The sequence below is a fragment of the Synchiropus splendidus genome, chromosome 5 (genome assembly GCF_027744825.2).
Source record: "Synchiropus splendidus isolate RoL2022-P1 chromosome 5, RoL_Sspl_1.0, whole genome shotgun sequence".
NCBI lineage: Eukaryota > Metazoa > Chordata > Actinopteri > Syngnathiformes > Callionymidae > Synchiropus > Synchiropus splendidus.
Genome location: NC_071338.1, coordinates 18,171,449 through 18,189,849, shown reverse-complemented (window position 1 = coordinate 18,189,849; position 18,401 = coordinate 18,171,449). Strand labels below are relative to the sequence as shown.

General features: G+C 40.3%; 1 protein-coding gene across 2 annotated transcripts in view; it reads right to left on the bottom strand.

Moving 5' to 3' along the window:
* rasa3 (RAS p21 protein activator 3) overlaps positions 1–17,913 on the bottom strand; it is a 37,598-nt gene extending 19,685 nt beyond the window's left edge. For both annotated transcript variants that reach the window (XM_053864588.1, XM_053864589.1), the window contains exons 1-4: positions 17,308–17,913; positions 6,755–6,872; positions 4,192–4,295; positions 2,895–2,989 (exon numbers count right to left, since the gene is read on the bottom strand). In XM_053864588.1, coding sequence (XP_053720563.1) covers positions 2,895–2,989; positions 4,192–4,295; positions 6,755–6,872; positions 17,308–17,362 — 372 coding nt within the window. In that variant the 5' untranslated portion in view covers positions 17,363–17,913. The remainder of the gene's footprint in view (positions 1–2,894; positions 2,990–4,191; positions 4,296–6,754; positions 6,873–17,307) is intronic.
* Positions 17,914–18,401: the final 488 nt, after the last annotated feature.

Genomic DNA, 18,401 nt, shown 5'->3' with positions numbered 1-18,401 from the left:
CACACAGACACATGTGCAGCCAGACCAAACAATGTGACCTCTATTGAGAAGACAAGAGCGACACTCTATCTTCATTCTTCATTTGATCCTTAGCTTTCTCTCTTTTCTCTCATTCTCTCACACATCCTTCCTCTCCCTAGTTACTCGGATGAATGTGTCTCTGTTTCGGATCGCTGCTCCGGGGCTACACACGCCCATCTGTCCGCAGATGTAACTGCTCGCTGTCTCTCACGCTGCATCTCAGAGAGTGTGTGTGAGAGAGAGCACAAACATCTCTGTGGGTGTGCGAAATCTATGAATAGTGAAAAACACTGCCTGAGAACCTGTGAGGCACGTGCAGAAAAAGGTTGATTCCTGGAAGAGTATGGAAGACATCCTGTGCCACAACAGCAGGAAATAGAAACAACAACAGTGAAGCTAGTCACTCAGTGGCGACTCGCACTCCAGGGTGTTTCCCAGACATACTCCATCAACACTTCATTTACACTCTCATTCACACATGTACTAGTGAAAATATATAGATATGTATGACAATTAATAAGAACCCCACATCGCGTACTCTTTAAATAGCATATCCAGCTGTTGCGCAACCGTCCTCCATTCATAAGGATTACATTCATTCATTCATTCATCCTCTCACTGTTCTGAGCACGATGGCTGGGAGCTGGCCAGCTGTCATTCCAGACTGAGCTGGAAATATGATCAAGTCTAAGTGAGAAACCATACACATCTACTCCAGTGGACCACTGAGACTTAACTCTGCATACGTGCTTCTGGTGTGTGGGAGGACACTGGAGCTCTCACAGGAAATAGTGAACATGGACATTCCATACAGAAAAAGGACCTAAGGGAGTTTGAAACCTGTTATTGTTCGACTAAATAATCACTATACCACCTGACTGGGTGCGATTATTAAATGTCTTTTAGAGCCATTTATAAACATTGCGAGCTATGTCTCACAAGAGGTCCCTGCTATTGAGGCAGTAGCATGAGCCACACGGGACAGCCTGTCTGCAGGCTTCACAATACACATAATTTTACATATAAAATATATAAAATAAGATTGAATGTCATACCCCTGCACAGTTGACTTGGACTTGAGGGGTCACGAGTGGGTGGAGCCTGTTATGAGTAGATAAGATGAGAGTGTCGGCAGCACCCATTTCTGGTTCTGCAGAGCTAACACAACGCTTTTTTTTTGTTTTGATTTGATGCCGTGATAATAGCGCTATTGTGATAGTTATAAAAGATATGTGAAATTGGATATCAGCTCTGGTCACAGTATCAACAGGATCTATTTGAACTGTTAAACGTCCAAAACGTGAATTTGGATGCCTAATACAGATATCATTTCAATCCAATACAAGAGCTCAGGTTTTTTTTTTATTATTATTATCTTCATTATTATTGTTGGTTATGTATTAGAAAAGGCAACAGGACAGCAAACCATGGAAAGGATTTCCTGAGTGGAAGCATGTCTCACTGCTCATGCCAACGTTCAGGAAATCCACTCCATAGTTTGCAGAAAGCTAGCAGAGCAACAGACAGGAAAGAAACTTGAGACAACATTGGACTTAGACTCGTTTCTTGGATGAGAAACCTCTGTTCAGCAGAAAACGTTGACATTGAAACCTAATACAGAATCAGATCTGTCACATTCCTACTTTGAATCCCTTTTGAATACAATTTTGTGGGCCACATCAAATTACTTCATGGGCCGGATTTGGCCGTTGGGCCTTGCATTTAACACAAGTGCTTTAAGGAGTAGAAGCGTTAGAAAAGCTTTAAATACACATTTTTAAAACAAGTATGGTTTGCCTTGTATCATCAGGAGGTCAGGATCACATGTGCTTCAGCCAAAATCAACTAAGAAGTGTGAAAACAACGGACGTGTCATTGCAGAGGCGCACAGAGAGACAGCCACCAACAGTCAACTCAACCATTGAACTTCATAAAAAACAGGCTTCTGCTCCCCATGTGAACCCCAATTTGTTGTCTACTAATAAGCTGTCAAGTTAATAGTTGTTCATGTGGTGCTAATTAACCACATGATTTCCCTCAACAGCAACACAAGTATCGCCCCGCCTCCCGCCAAGCCGCCGCACTTTTGCCTCTTGACTTAAACAAGTGTTTTCTATGGGGATTTTGAAATGTTAATTGCTAATAATGACATCAATTTCACCACTTAACAATACAATATGGGTCATTAACACCTGAAGCGCCCGAGCATTAACCCAGTTAAAGACTATTCAGATGTGTAAGACATCGATTTGCCTCAGCTCTGCAGGACTCATGCTGAGCTATCATTGCTGCGGGCTCAGATGTTTTAGGTACTCACATGCTGTGTTTGTTTGGGTTCTGCCTGCACACACACACACACACACACACACACACACACACACACGCACACGCACACGCACGCACACGCACGCACACGCACACACACACACACCAGACAGTCCTATCACTTACACGGTGATGGTTCAAATTTCTCAAGCTAAAACACAATAGCAACAGCAGGACAAGTCGAGGAGTTTAGGCAGCCCTATAATCAGATGCAGGTTTATCCAGCAGCGTCAGCAACATCTATTTTTAGCTTGAAAACACAGATCCATCCCCTTCTATCTCAGTTCCCTTGCAATATAATTGAATGCATTTTTAAACTTTCACTGAGTTCATTCCAAATGCGAGGAGAACTGATCAGAATAACTGTGTTTTCAGCTCATGAACACAAATCAACGCAATGGCATGATTCATTACAAAAAAGTAAACCTGAGATCAATGCAACATGTGTTCAGTCAAACCAAAACATCTTGAGGGGAGATGATTTATCACATAGGAGGATAGCATTTGTCTTCACGGGTTAAATGAGTGTTCTCTTTCCCTGCACTGACCTGCACTTCTGAGTCAGCGCTGACAGGCTGCAGCTGGAACCAGGTGTCTTTGCCGTGATATTTCTGCAGGTCCTCTTTCTTCACAGCAACCTTGCCTGTGCACACAGTGACACAGACAATAAGATAAATGAACAATTGCTCGCGCATGTCAGCTCATGTACAGTAAATCAACAGCGAGATCGGTTTCACTGCACGTAAGCACAGATGGAAGACAAAAAGTCATTCATAGCTCATGGGCAGGCTTGAAACTAGAACGAAAAACCGACTGATAATCCACTTTTAAGTCATAAAAGAAGTTGACATTGAGCAATAATAAATAAATAAAAAACAACTCAGAATATAATGAATAGTCATCTAAGAATTTTTATATCATACCAAAAATCTGAGACTAGCAAATTCACAGCAGCAAGCCAAACTTATGCACTACATGTATATTATGTATAGTATTTTCAATTTAAGCTGCCAGTAGCAAACATTATTTATTCAGCGGCATTGATTATGGATGACCAAGTGACAAGCCCTGAGCTTTAGTGGGATTGATGACCCAGAGGACAATCATGACGCAGCGCATCGCAGTTAGAACATTGGCATCATGGCGCAAATGGGAGCTTAACAGAATCCCAGCATCATCGTCGTCGTCACGAGAGCTGACCAATCAGAGCGAGAGCAGGAGACGGAAGACGCATTATTGTGACCTTAATTGGATTAAAGAGATAAGTGACATAATCTCACCTGACAAATGCAACGCTTATCATTTGAGCAGTTTAATAACATAAGCCAACTAAAGAAGTTGTTCTTCATTAGAACGGCAAACATGCATATGTTGTTTTTTTGTTTTTTTTCGTTTTTTACGTAGGAGAGTTTGAAGTGGAGGATGGGGGTCAAAAAACGTACTGAAGGGCCACGTTATACACAGCAACTGTTGCGAAGGACCAACAAGTCAAAAGAAACGAAGCCATAGACAAGACTTGATCTGACTGGAAAACAAAATATAACCAAAAGATTAAAAAAACATGACAAAATTGCCAAGACTGTTTCTCATTTCGTACGTATTTCAATGAGTCACAACTCTGAAAATGTATTCTAACTTTCCTTTCAACTTTAAAGGGACAATAAATACTAAGAAAAAATCAAAAGAAGAAATAAAATAAAATGAAGTTACAGTGTTGAACCGATTACTAACAAATATATGTACAAAACAAAAGTTTTGTTTTTCACTTTATTTACAGTCAAAGGGCAGTAGAAGAAGAAGACGATGAAAGTGAAAACCTTCCTGACACAATCGAATAAAACATACCAATGCTCGACTCCCTCCTGAAGACGTCCCTGTCGAAGATGTAAAAGGAGAGGTGTCTGAAGCTGCGTGGGATCTCACAATAGAAGTCTTCACCATAGAATGGACTGGAAAAGAAAGACTCAGAGTCAGACAGCCACGTAAAGAGGGCCATACAATGGTTGAATTTAGTGAAGGGTGCTTTCTTTTTCTATAGATCTTCAACTTGGATCAGCCAATTTTCTTTTGTTAAACTGCATTTTGTGCATCAGAGCAGAAACTCTCCAGACAGGAAGTGACATCACCACTGTAATCTCCTGTGTCTACAGCGCAGTTGTAAGCCAGAATAACTGGAGAAGGTGCTTAACATCCCCTATCTGGAAGGGAAGCGATCAGAGCCAGGAAGTGTCATGGTGCCACTGTGACCTTTTTGAAGCCAGTGCTTCCTGAACTGTCCCGTAGGTCTACTGCTGACCATAATCTCTACAGTTCCTCCTGCTGTGTAGTGAAGGCCGCCTTTTACAGTTCATTCATGAACTTGATGGTATGCCTCAATGACCTGGACTTTGCTGATAATGATCTTTGGACTCGGATAAAATTGAACACGTGCCCAACAGCAATTATCCTTCAGTAATTCAGTGTGATTTACTGGTGAAGACTGGAGCACTATTATTGTATTGGACTTTTTTCTTATGCTGTAATCATGGATACCATTTGTTGGATCTTTTGCCAGATGAAGTCGAGCTGGAATAAAAAGCGAACATATAAGCCCGCTTCACTTTCAATGACGCCATCTTGTCTCTCTGGCATGATTAATGCTCGAGGAGAAACCTCATGTGAAGTAATAGGGCGGCTCTAAAAGTACTTGGCTTCTTGGTTTGCTAGGACCAGTGGAGGTCCTTTATTGAATGACTCCCTGGGTGAACCTTCCCCACCGGCGCCTCCCACCTCCATATATCGCTTTTTATTAAAACAAACATGACAAATGCAAAGACATACATAACTGAATTAGAAAAATGAACTCTGCAACGTCAGAGAGCTGTGACTAAGGATCACATGACAATCTATTCAAATGGTCCTGGGACAAAACTAGAAGAGAAGGCAACTAGCAGACAAAGTCTTTCTGTTTGGACTAATTATTTGCTTTTAATGTTCGTGTTTAATTTGATAATGTTATCATCAAGTATTCGTTACATCACCTGCTAACACTAGATATCAATTATAATAATGTGCAATGAGTAAATAGTGAAATGCAGCTCATAGTGGATCAATAGAAGCCATGTCCTAATGCTACTCTACAGCAGAGAGGAACAGGAAGGTTTGACATCAGCAACAGGCCTGTTAGTAGCCAGAAGGTACATCAACCACAACACTTAAAGGGCAGTGACAGAAATTCCAGTAATGAGTATCTCGTGAATCGAGCCCACAGGCCTGCTGCTCTCAATTACGGACTTTAGAGGCCCAGTGAGACGCCAGAAACCTTTGAAAGCATGCTAGTTACATCTATGAAATGCTAACCGCAATGACATAATGAGAGAAAATCTTCCTCTTATAAAGCATAAGGAGTAATAATCTGGAGTTGAGCAGGGACCTATTTTAACGTTGACCCTTTTTTTGAAGAACAACATAATCTATTATGAAGTTCTCTGGATAAAATAAGGCTGGCAGCTTAACTAGGGATGCTCCAATCGTTTTTTTTTTTTTGCTACTGATCACCGATACCGATCAGCCAAAGCATTGATCACTAACAATCACAAGGATTGGTCATAATTTTCTGATCAAAATGTACTTATATAGAAAGTTTCTGTGTACATGATGAGAAAATCCCATAAAATCACTTTAATTTAGTCAGGTGTTTTTGTTTACTACTTCAAGAGAAATAAAAAATAAAAACCTTACAGGCACAATACAGCAGTTTCTCAGTGAACTAAACAGCATTTAATTCGGTACGAGATGACACAGGAGCTTGGATGGCGCTCAGCGAAATATTTACATACCATCTGACTGTTGCTAAAGAACCGGCGATGTTCTTCTTATTTTCTGCCCTGAGCGACAGATAACTCACCATGCACTGTCAAGTGTTTGTTCTTTCAATGGAGTATTAAATGTGTTGTGTTGAAGTCTTATAACATGCTATCCCAAGTATTTTTCTGTTGCACGGCATACACTGTCACAGGTGATCGTTTTTCGTGATCGAGCAATCAAATCATCGCTGCTTACTGTAACTTTAAAAGTGTTCCTGTTGGACCTGTGACTGCCCGTCCCGATGGCTAGGTCGACCAACATGGTGACCTGGATGCTCATGTTTTGGACTTCCTGCTAACTGCTGCAAGGAAGATTCCACTCTTTGTTAAGCCTCATCTGGACCTCACTGTCCTCCTTCCTGTATGTAGATTTGTTTCACTTCACCCATAAACCTTTTTAGCTGGGTCATGCTTCTTCTATCTTTAATTTGATTTGCTTAAGTCGATGACTAGCTGAGGGTAATGGAGCCATCACTCGCGTACAACTCAATATCACGATCATTAGTTGATACGTAACTGAAGAGCTGGAACACTGACCATTCCTTTTAAAACCAATGACATACCAGAGTGACTTCTCCACTATCTTGGTCCGAAAAACTTCCTCCTGGTCCAAGTTGACAGTGCAGAAGCAGTCCCGCATTCTGTTTGGCCCCGGGTATGGCGGGATGTTTTTGGCCTCTCCTACAGACGGGCGAGACAGGAGAGCATGAGCTTCAACATACTTCCATTTATTCTTCATAAAGCAGTGACACATATAACAGAACACCTAATATTTTTATCACACACTCTCTGCATAATAATGATAGATAACACTCCCTTTTAAAAGAATGTGGCCTGACTGCCCTCACAACCACCCACCTACACACACCACAGCACTGGTGTCCTAGTCCCTGTGGAGCAATATATTTTCCCTTTATGAAGCCACAGCTCCATGTCAACCATCTCTTTGCTCCTAATTCTCTTCCTCAGAAACCCTCTGGGCTTGGGTGGTTTTAGTTACACGACCAAACCTTGCCATTATTTGCTACAATTATCCTTGAACGTCTGAGAATCTGACTATAGCATTCTGCAAAAATGAAGACGGATGAGAGCAGACCTTGGTGGACATTAACTTAAGGGATGCTTAAAAAAGACAAAGCAAATGACTTTTGCAGCTGATTTAAAAAACATCAGACAAGTATAGGCAGAAGGACACTGACATTTAATAAACTGCAGTGCACCCTGAAAGGGGGAAGGGCAAAGATTTGAAATCTGATACGAGATTGTTGGCTGTAAAGCGTCAAAATCATAGAGAGGAAGTTGTTTATTATCTTGAGTTTATGTGGTCATGAAGAATGGACACTTTAAATCAATTCACCATTCGAAACCGAATAAAGGGAACACTTTCTCGAAAACATTACAAGGTTGAAACCACACTGTTTCAGTAAAACACACTCATGTCACCACAGGTCACCACAGATATATTAGATTTTTCTGACACATGAAAACAAACAAGAAAATTACAGTGTCTCCTATTATTGAATTTTATGATACATCTGTGAAAATCATATTATTTGTGTTTCCAAATACAGTCCTTCTCAAGGTCAATTAATGAAGGACTTAATTGGGAATTGATATTCTATTGATGGGTGGTTAAAACCAATTACTTTATAAAGAACAGATAATAATATCTCAAATTCATATCTGAACATCACATGACATGTGTTTTAATTCCACATCACTTCCCCACATGATTTAGATCAGTCCTATTAGTAATTATTTACACAAAATGTATTTTTGAAAAAAAAACAAAAAAAAACAATAAAATAAATAATAATAATAATATAAATAGGAGAAAAGGAACAAACCTAAACACGAGTCAAAAACTAAGTCACTAATCCCAATATAAATTTAATCTAAAAATAAAATTCACTATTCAAAAAGGCATGAAATTCTGAAACAAGTTAAGTAGTTTACATAAAGAGTAGCAAACAGTAAAAAAAATATTTAGTATTAGTATTTATTATTTAGTATAGTATTTTCAAAGCTGACAGCAGTAAATGTCAATTAACACAATAGTAAAAGTATTATGCATAAAATAGTAATATGAGAATTTTTTTAAGTTGACTTTCTAAATAGGCAATATAATAATAATAAAAACAGTAAGAAGAAGAAGAAGAAGAAGAAGGCTGGCTTAAGTTAGAATTAAATGCGAGAGTCTAATTATACCATGAATTCCAGATTTGTTTAGACATTACAAACATTCATGCGCAAAGAAAAATTTAACTCATATCGTGTTATATAGTGTCATGTCTGAGTAGAACAAGAAAATCTCACTCCCCGATAACAAGCTCTAGCCAAAATGATTTTAAATATAAAAGCTGTCTCGCGCCTTTTTAGTACTTGTTAAATAATCCTTTAAGCAGGGCCATTATGATAATGTGAGTGACAAGGACGATTATGCTCCATCTGTGAGCGATAGACTCCACCGCTGGGCTCAGGCTTACACTCAGAGTGCCTGCTTAAAGTCAGAAAATAACTCCCAAGAACAGAATTGATTCATAAATAACATGGCACCAATGAACAACAGCAGTGTTACACAAACAAACTGTGTGTGTACAAAATATAGCACTGGCTTCCAGCTTATGTTGACATAAGACTCTCTTATCTCTGCCCTTATCCCTTCACTTCCTTCTCTGAAAAGATCCTTCTTAGACATTGTTTACACCTCATGCTTCACACCATTTGATTCTGTCACCCTCCTGTCATCCCCAGCTAATTTTTCACAAATTTGAGATGCCGTTTTATTATTATTAACTGAATATAATTACATCATGATGTGAATTGGATCACGGTTTTAGGGGATTTTTATCATTACCAAAGGTAGCTTATTTACTTCAATAAAACCATGAGAATTGCAATTAAATGTATAGTTTACACACATATAAAGGGGACAAAGCATTCTTGGCTTTAACCTAGATGAATCATCTTCACTCTGTCCCATTTTTTTAATGCATTTTTTTAATGATTTTAATGCTTCTTTTTCTTTCCACCACCCTGATTTTTTTTTTTAATTTTTAAAGTTTTTGCATTTTTTTAAATATCCAACCTGATTCGCAATTGTGACACACCTGTATCCTGCAATCGTGTCAAAATGTGTCCATTTAACAGTAAGAAGAAGATCATCACTGCAAAATCTAGTATTTCTCATTATTGAGTATTATATGGTGCAATGCAAAATATGAGAGAATAGAGTTATTTGTTCCGACATTATACAAAGTGCTGAGGTTTACGGCCGGGTTAGGGTTATGGTAAGAGCGCTTGAAGTGCTGCTGAAATTTCACTCTGTTCATTTGAACATTTGAACTACCGCTCTCCAGGCATGCGGGCTTGCATGCAGCATGCATGCAGTGCGTGTGGGTGGTGAGAAGATCTACAAAGAAAGTCAGCATGACAGGAACACAAAACATGAACAAGAACAGATTGGCATATCAAAAACATCAACTCCCCACCTGAAATCACCAGTTCACAGAAGAGAAAATGTGGAGACAGAAGTGAAAATTGAGGAAGTGACGGTTGCAACGAACAGAGTGGTTTTTTTTTTTACGTTCCATTTCATCACAGCTGTCCCAAATGCATTCACAAGTACAGTTACAGCAATCCCGCGTTACAGAAACGTCCTCTGACATGAGCACATTTGCGGCTATAAGGGACACAAATGCCTTCAAGACACATGGTGTGAGTAAGAGGGGCATAACAAGCCAGGGTCCTCAATTAGGAGTGAGTGAGAAGCAAAGCTGTGAAAGGAAAAGCGAGAGAGCATTTAAGTGTAAGAGAGCGAAAGAGAGAGAGAGAAGTCAACCAGATAGAAAACTGGAGTGCAGTCGCCTTGGAGAAAGCTGCAACAGGAAATGAGATGAGGAGAAAGGAATTTCAACTGGATCCAAGGACTCGTGTTCTTTGATGTTCCTCGAATGAAAACTGGAACAACCACTGAAACATCGCTGCAAGTCATTTGTACACCAGCGTGGGCGAAGTACGGAAGGATCCAGTCAGGCCGTCAGCAATACAAGACTGCAGTGGGGAAGTATTCTTATTCCTAGTCGAGATCCATCACTGCTGTCTGTTAACAGCTGACTTATTTACTCAGCCATGTCAAACATTAATAATCATTCTAGACGCAGCAGAGGCAAGCGTTTTATTTTTTCTGACAAATCTCTGGATCCACTTCTACCCTGCATGCAACATGATCTTTTTGGAGGAAACATTCCATCCAAGTTGACGCCCACGTCCCTTTAACTAAAACAGGGGCAGCTTGCATTTTAACTGGCACTTGTGACCAAGAATTAAGCTTGAAACAAAATTGACGGGATTCAAATTTGAAAATAAATAAAATCTTCAAAGAAATATTCTTCATGTTTAAGGTACATTTTAGGTTTTGAAACCTCCTTGAAAGCTCATCTGTTGGTTTGTGTGGCATCATGGACTGCCCGATCATGGCCATTTCAGTCAGCTCTCGCTGAGAGATTACAAAACGTTCCCATGCGAAAACCCTAATCTCTCCATCTGGATATGGCACATCCCACCAGGAAAACCAAATGGCATTTTTTGTTTTGTGCTGCAGATCCTTTTCATGCTATGGCTGTGATAATGGTGCGGTAACCTACGGGGAAATGAGGAAAACCTGACAACAAACTAAGTGCAAAGGAAGAAGGACAAAAAGAAAAAATAGAAAAAAACCTAACCCTGTACAGAGGAGTAATTCGTCCATAAAATGATCATTTGAAAACATTTGATGTGCAATTTATTTGCAGTGGGCTATAATGACTAAGTTGATCATAATAATAATCTGTGACTATTAACTATCAAAACAGTTCCCATCTAAGGATTTAAAGTGTAAATATTTAATTATCGTTGGAAAACATTGAGGTAAAAGTGCAGCAAAATGTAAAAAGCACTTTTAAAAATGTGGTTCACTTAAAAATATAAGTTGGGGGTGTGCAACATGACGATATTAGATCATGAACGATTAGAACGTGTTGACAGAGGAGATCACATGAATCATCTCTGTCTCATTATATACGCTATAAATCTATGCTGCCGCTCTGCCAACTCTCAGCGGAAACACCGCACTCTCGTCACAAGCACACGTCATATTGCCACAGAACGTGATGACTGACTTAAAAGCATAACATATTTTTGCCCTATCTCCCACCTACTCTTGAAGTATGTTGTTTAATTTAACAAATCCAACATTCAACAAGACCACAAGCTAGTGAACTTCAGAACTTCAGTCAATAACACTCACACACACAAAATGAAATTCCTAAAGATAAATTTGGCCATGAGTGAATCAGTCAGTGAATCACTGTGTTACTGATGAATAGACAGAATGAAACGCGGTATTGAGTGGACAGGAAAATTTGTAAAAAAAAATATATATATATATATTCTATATATACCTGTATAGGACTGTGCGGATGACAACTACTTCTTTGATTTTGGGGCCACATACATCACAGTAGCAAAAACCTTCTCAGCTGAGAAATGATTTGAAAATAAACCACGTTAAAGACTGACCACACAGCACATCTTAAATAATCCAGTTTCAGTTACTGATCAAGCTTCCTTCCAGCCTGCGCTGCAACAAGCTAATGTTCACACAGATTGGTTAGACCCAATGGAAAAAATGAGTAGAACCAAAATAACAAAACTCAAAGCACACGAGGGCATGAGCAGCAACTTTCAGCTCACTGTTTAGGAAAGATGTGGTGTGCATAACAATGAGATCAGTGTTGGAGATCTGTCTTTTGTCGACAAATACTGAAGGTGTACAAGCACAGGAAAGGCAGTGAGTCCATGTATGTGGCAAGCTGATGCTTATGCTTTGGTCAGAGGAAATAAACTGTGTCATGCTGGTTCATTGACAGCAGACAAGTTCTGCCACTTAAGTCAAGAGATTCACTCCTGTCTCCGTTTGGACAGGATCATCTGAAGGGCATTCAGAAGAAGCACAATACTGGTGGAGCTGGACTTGTTTACCTCGTCTGACCCCGCATGCTGGGCCAACAGAGATACTTTCTCACTGGCAGTCTGGTGGCAGAATGCTGTGGTAGTATTGTCCCACCCCACTGTAAGAACTGCGTCAGTTAGCACACTTGTTTTCCAGAAACCTCTCCAGAAGAAAAATCATAGATCCTGAGAGATTTAAACAACTACCAGGAAAGCAAATGCGTTCAGGACACTTGCGTTCTGCAGTCCGATCCCCAAACGCAGTGGTTCACAACTGGTACTTTTGCACTGCGACACAATGAAAGTGGCTTAGTGGACAGGTTTTGGGTCCCGACCCACCTGTTGAGAATCACTGCTATGTTGCACTCTTAGCTGATCTTGGTAACAGGTGTAGATCAACACAAAAAATAGTGCTTATCTCATAACTATGTGAAATAAACCTAACAACCTATAGCGTACAATGATACAGATTTAGGAAAGGAGGGCTACAAACAGGAATCAATTAAAAAAAACTAATATTGTACAATCATGCAAGGAGCACGTCAAACAGCTCACAGCTCTATGCATATCTTTTTATATCTTTTATACATATAGTGTATATACTTTCTAAATGTAACATATGTACTTTTTTTTATTTTTTTTTAAAAGTCTCTTTCATATCATTTGTTTGGACATTTGAATGAGGAGGAAGTTAGCTACTACCTCTCAAGCGTTTCCTCTTAAAGTCACCCGGGTGAAAATATATCACTGTCCACAGCTGGAACATTGACCTCACAGCATGAGCTTTTTCAAATGAGCAATTTTTTTTGCTTAACCTGCCATGATGGGATATTTGGGTTTTTTGTTTTTTTTTTTGTTAAATGAACTGAACTAAAATAATTTGATGGTGACACAAAACCTTTTAATCATACAAAACACTTGTTAGTAGTACTTTAAAATACATTTTAGATACAGTGGAGCAGGACACTTTACTACACCCTAAGACTGCCCATCCAAAGTTTAAACAATGCGTTACATGTAGCACAATTATACAGTTTTGTAGGGACTGTATAAGTGTGAGGACAGAGCCTTGTGTATGCAGTTCAACATGAGTACTGTACAGTGTTGCAGTCCTTAACCTACAACTGTTTACAAAACACACTGTCTTCTGTGTATAACCCATGCACAATATGAAGAACATGTCTGACAGGCCTGAACAGTTTGCTGGTGAAACATAATTCCCCGCACTTCCTAACTGTAACGCATCATCACCTGATGCCACCTGACAACAAAGATAGAATCTGCAGTGAGGTTTTGAGGTTTGCCAATCCCTGTTTGGCAATCCCCCAGCTCTGCAGTTGGAGGAGCGAGTGCATCACTCTTCTCAACATTTTCAGGCCCTTCTGTCACGTATTCCGGCCTCATTCTCATCTGATGTGAACTGGAAGCAAAGGCTTGCTTTCTATGGAGATTACGCATAGTCCAGTTGCCTTGTTTAAATCTTCTATTTATGATGCCATGATCATGGTTCACAGACCACACTACAAACATAGATGTGGACGCCTTCATTTAACATGAGTCACCAATTAAAGTTAACTAGTTTTGATGAGGTTACTGTTGGTCACTCGTGAGGTGCACACGTTCGAAGATACAGAGCCACAACTTCAAGCTAAACATCTTCAGCTACAACTTTTCAACCTCATAAGTAGCAATGCTTCGAACTCAACAGCTACTGCATCAACAGCTTTTTGACCCGAACAACTACGATACTTTAAGCTACACAGCCAAGGTTTGAAGTTACACAGGTGGAAAGTACAAACTATTCCAGCTACTACTTCACTTAAAGGGCGCCACAGGTCCATATTTTCCTCTTCAGAAATCAAATCTCACACACTAGTAGAGTAGCTTCATATCAAAATACAAATTTAAATGGTTGAAATTTACAATTTTGCAAAATGGCATGCTCACAACGCTCCGAAAAACTTCAAAGGACGAACCAAATGACCAAAGCATTTAGAGCAGCTTAAACCAGCCTGTTAGTAAATAAAAACAAAACTGACACTGAAATTGCATGACGCCACAAATTTCTCGCTGAATAAGCACTGGATAACAAAAAGTTCTCCTCATTTTCAGTTTTCCTCATCCATGAGGTTTTTTGTGCATGGCATAATCACTGTATTCACTTCAGCGACAGCAGCTCTACTAAATAGGTTGACAGATTCTGACATTGAAGTTAAAGTTGAGATCCAGGACGAGTCCTTGAAAACCTCCTTAAATGAGCTTGACTGGTTCCCCACAAAACCAGAGAGAGACATCCTGCGGCCGTCTTATCAATCCACGCAGCCGCGGTGTTTATAAGTAGCATATGTGTTCTTTCTCCTCAGAGATAAAAATGCACTTCCTCATCTGTCAAGTCAATATTTGGGTTACCATTCACGGTTAAGTCAAGATATGAATGGCCATAATTTATTAAAACATTTGGGTCAAATGACCAAAGGAACTAAAAACAGAAACACCCACAATTACTTAAACTCATCAACTACAGGGGTTGGACAAAATAATGGAAACACTCTCAAGCTAAAAAAGCTTTAAGGTGTTTCCATTATTTTGTCCAACCACTGTACGTATACACCCAAAATTCACCTCGTGTGGAATTAAACCAGTCATTAATATGAACTACAGTGTTTGGCACACTGAGCAACCCAACGTTACTTGCAGCTAGCCAAACTCCAGCTGTGCCTCAGAGAATTCCCTGCTGGGCCGTACACTGACAGATGAAGAGCAGACGGCTCCTGTATGTGAGACACCACTCCGGTCCTCCTCCTGGTGTCCCCCTACATCTGCTCTCTATTAGCTTGTTGCTGTGCAGGAAAAAACACAAGTCTTTTGTAGTCCATTTCAGCCAATCAGGAAGTGAACAGGGGGTCGTTTCCTGTTTCCTGAGCGCCCCAGACAGTGAGTGAGTCAGTACAGTGCTTCTTCGTTTACAAAATATCATGCCTTCCTCCAGGAAAATAAAGATTCACCACCTTGTTGACAGAAGTGCAGCAACAGAATAGCTCTCTCTCTTTATACCTCTCCTGCTCCAAAGGAAATATGTGGCAGATTCTCAACCATGAGTCATCGGCCAACCGCAGGTTCATGCCAAAGGACAAGACTTTGATGAAAACAAAGCGATGCAAGGTCTGCGTCGACGTTACTGGGAGCAGAGCCGCAGGGAACAGACAGTGAGTATGACAGCTGCTAGGTAACAACACAAGCAACTCTTTGACCTGGTGTACGGCTGTGTGGGCAGTGACGACAATGTCAGGGTAAGTAATGACAAGTGTTAACATGCTAATAAAGCTTTATATCGGAGCTTCATCACAACACTTACATAGGGCCATGGAAAGGGAAGTGCTCATTCATAACTCAGCATGTCATTCACAGATCAGAGCAGTGCCATTACTGTGACTTAATTGTGAAATCAAGCTTATCTGACAGTACAGTATTTTTTATACGGTATAATCACTCAGTAGACAGCACACAAAGAAGATAAATGATCTGTCTACCAGCTTCCACTCATAGCTAGGGTGGCTTTCCCATCCTGCAACCCTTGCATACTGGGAGTACACAACAGGAAAATGACTTAAAAACCATGTATGCTCAAAAACCTTCCATAAGAGAGTCCTTGTTACCAAGGTACATGCTCCCTTGTAAATGGATAATGTCGCTGTACTCCGGGAAAGGGTATCAAAAAAGTATGTAAGGATTTAAAAGATACTCAAAATTGCTGTGAAAGGTTTGAAACTCATCAATGAAAATGACTCAAAATGTAGAATATGGCTTTATGTGTAAGTTAGAGCTGTAGATGGGGAACTGTATGATCCATAAGGTACAACATTCATCTGATTAAACCATTGTATGGATGTGTAACTGTATGAAATCTGTAGTTATCAGAACTGCCAGGTTATTTTACCCAATTTGGGCTGATTTTTCCAACACCAACTGGTAGAGCCCCCACAGAGCTGATGTTTGTTGTCATTTTGATTTTTCCTGCCCAATCCCTCTGTCGCATGTTTGGAGTCAAAGCAATCCAGACAGCAAAGCCAGGATGAGTTGGGTGCCAGATGTCAGTGACAACTAAAGAAGATTTGACCGGGGATAACAATTGAGAGCACACACAGGAGGTGGACGAGCCACTGGATGTTTCAAACACTGTTTTTTTGGGGGGGAGGAGGTTAACACATGCAGAAGTGAAGGTATTATGGTTGGACAACATATTTTAGGACAGCATGCATTAATCGTCTAATACTGATCCGAAACAGGGTCGCAGGAGGTTAGACTCAATCCCAGCTGACATTTGGTAATTCCACGCCAGATCGTGTCCTGGTCGTCAGTCGAGCATAATTCACATTTTCACAAGCAATAATTATATTAAAAGCGTTTTCATCACAAATATTACACATTGGCATTCACATTTTATTTTGCATTAGAAGTAAGTAAGTAAGTAGAAAAATATCAGTGGATTGTGACCGAACATTTCATTTTGTGCATTTAAATGTGTGAATCTAACCAGTGTTTGAGGTGGACCATGATATGGATCAAGAAACGGTGGATCAAAAAATGTGTCTGGGTGTATATTTTTGTTCATTAAAAAAATAACAAATATCACACACAGCTATAACATATGCATTTACAGCTGAGACGAAGAAAGAAAGTGAATGAAAATCTTCAATAATTCATAAACAGGAGTCAAGTCACTGGAGCTTTTACTGTAGTAGCTCCATTCAGATAATGTGCACACACCACAAGCCACTTTCAAACCACTGGAGAGCAGTTACCGGTCTAAATATAGTAATCAATAGCAACACATGCAGAGTGGGTGTTAAAATGTGAGTGGGTGGTTGTATTGATCCCAAGTGGAGCTCATGTTGGTGTGTGAGGATGGACGTGGGACTCAATCCATCAGACCTCGTCTCCTTAATGGCCTCGGTTTGTTCACTTAAATCATTTGCCAGCTGCTTGTTTGTGCCGCTTGTTCAATTTAGGAAGCGAATAAAATGTGCCAAACTCCAGCCTCCGGCCCCCCGTGTCTGTCTGGCCTGTTAATATGAGGAGGCATCCATTGAAGCGCAGACTGGGGGGGAGGGATTTTTCTTCTTACCTATTTTTATTTTCACGCTCTGGAAAACCCGGAGACCTTCCTCTTCCACCGCCATGCTTTCGCCGTGGCTCTTTCGTTCAGCAAACAAACGCGGTCCTCCACGGTGGTCGGCTCTGACCTCTCCAGCGCTCGGATAGTCCAGAGGGAATGTACATCTATGCTGACCGGACACAGCACCACCGTCCGTCCCCCTGCCGCTGCTGCTGCTGCCGCTGAGTGAAAGCCAGAGAACCGCTACAGTCCCGCGGCGGTAGGGGGCGTGACGGCACTCGGCACCGCCCACTGCTGTATGAGAGGCGATCCATGCCACACTCGCGACCAGATGAACAATGCTCAATAAATTCTTACAGTTACCTTACTTAGATAAACTATGAAAGCATAAACAAATGGTAACATATACAAACATAGCTACTGCTTGTGGTGTTACGTTGCATTAATCCACCATTGCCTTATGTCAGTTGACATGGGAATCAAGTCGATATAGAAGAGTATTTCATACAGTACATTTGTTCACTCTAGCCAAGAAAGTGCCAACATCCTTTGACTTTTAACAGTTAACCTTTTGCGTCCTTGACATGACCTATTGTTTTTTATGTTTTTGATTCACAAAATGTCACCTGCAAAAAAAAAAAACAATGTGAGTAAACATAAAATAGAAGTACAAATTACTAACAATTTACAGCTGTTTTCTTGAAAAGAGAATGATAACAATATGTTTGAATTCTGTTTGAACCATGTACAAAAGGCTTTCTAAATTCATAAACGAAATGTGCTGTCCAAGATTTGTCCCTTTTCCTTTTGTTCCGAAATGCAGTTGAGGATGTAATGATTATCATTCATAGTGATGAGAAACGACAATGATTGCATCAGAGAATGATGAAAAGGATGGGTGTGACCTGGCAGTGTGATGTGATAAGACGCACCAACCAAAGAACGAAAGAAGCTGAAGACGAAATGTGTGACAATGAGCTGGTCCAGGAAAGCCTATGCTCCATCTAAAAGAAACATGCAAAGTGTCCAGCTGCTGAGTGTCAGACCGGCAGTGGTCTCCATCTGCCACAGCTGGTCATGCTGTACAATATATCAAAAAAAAA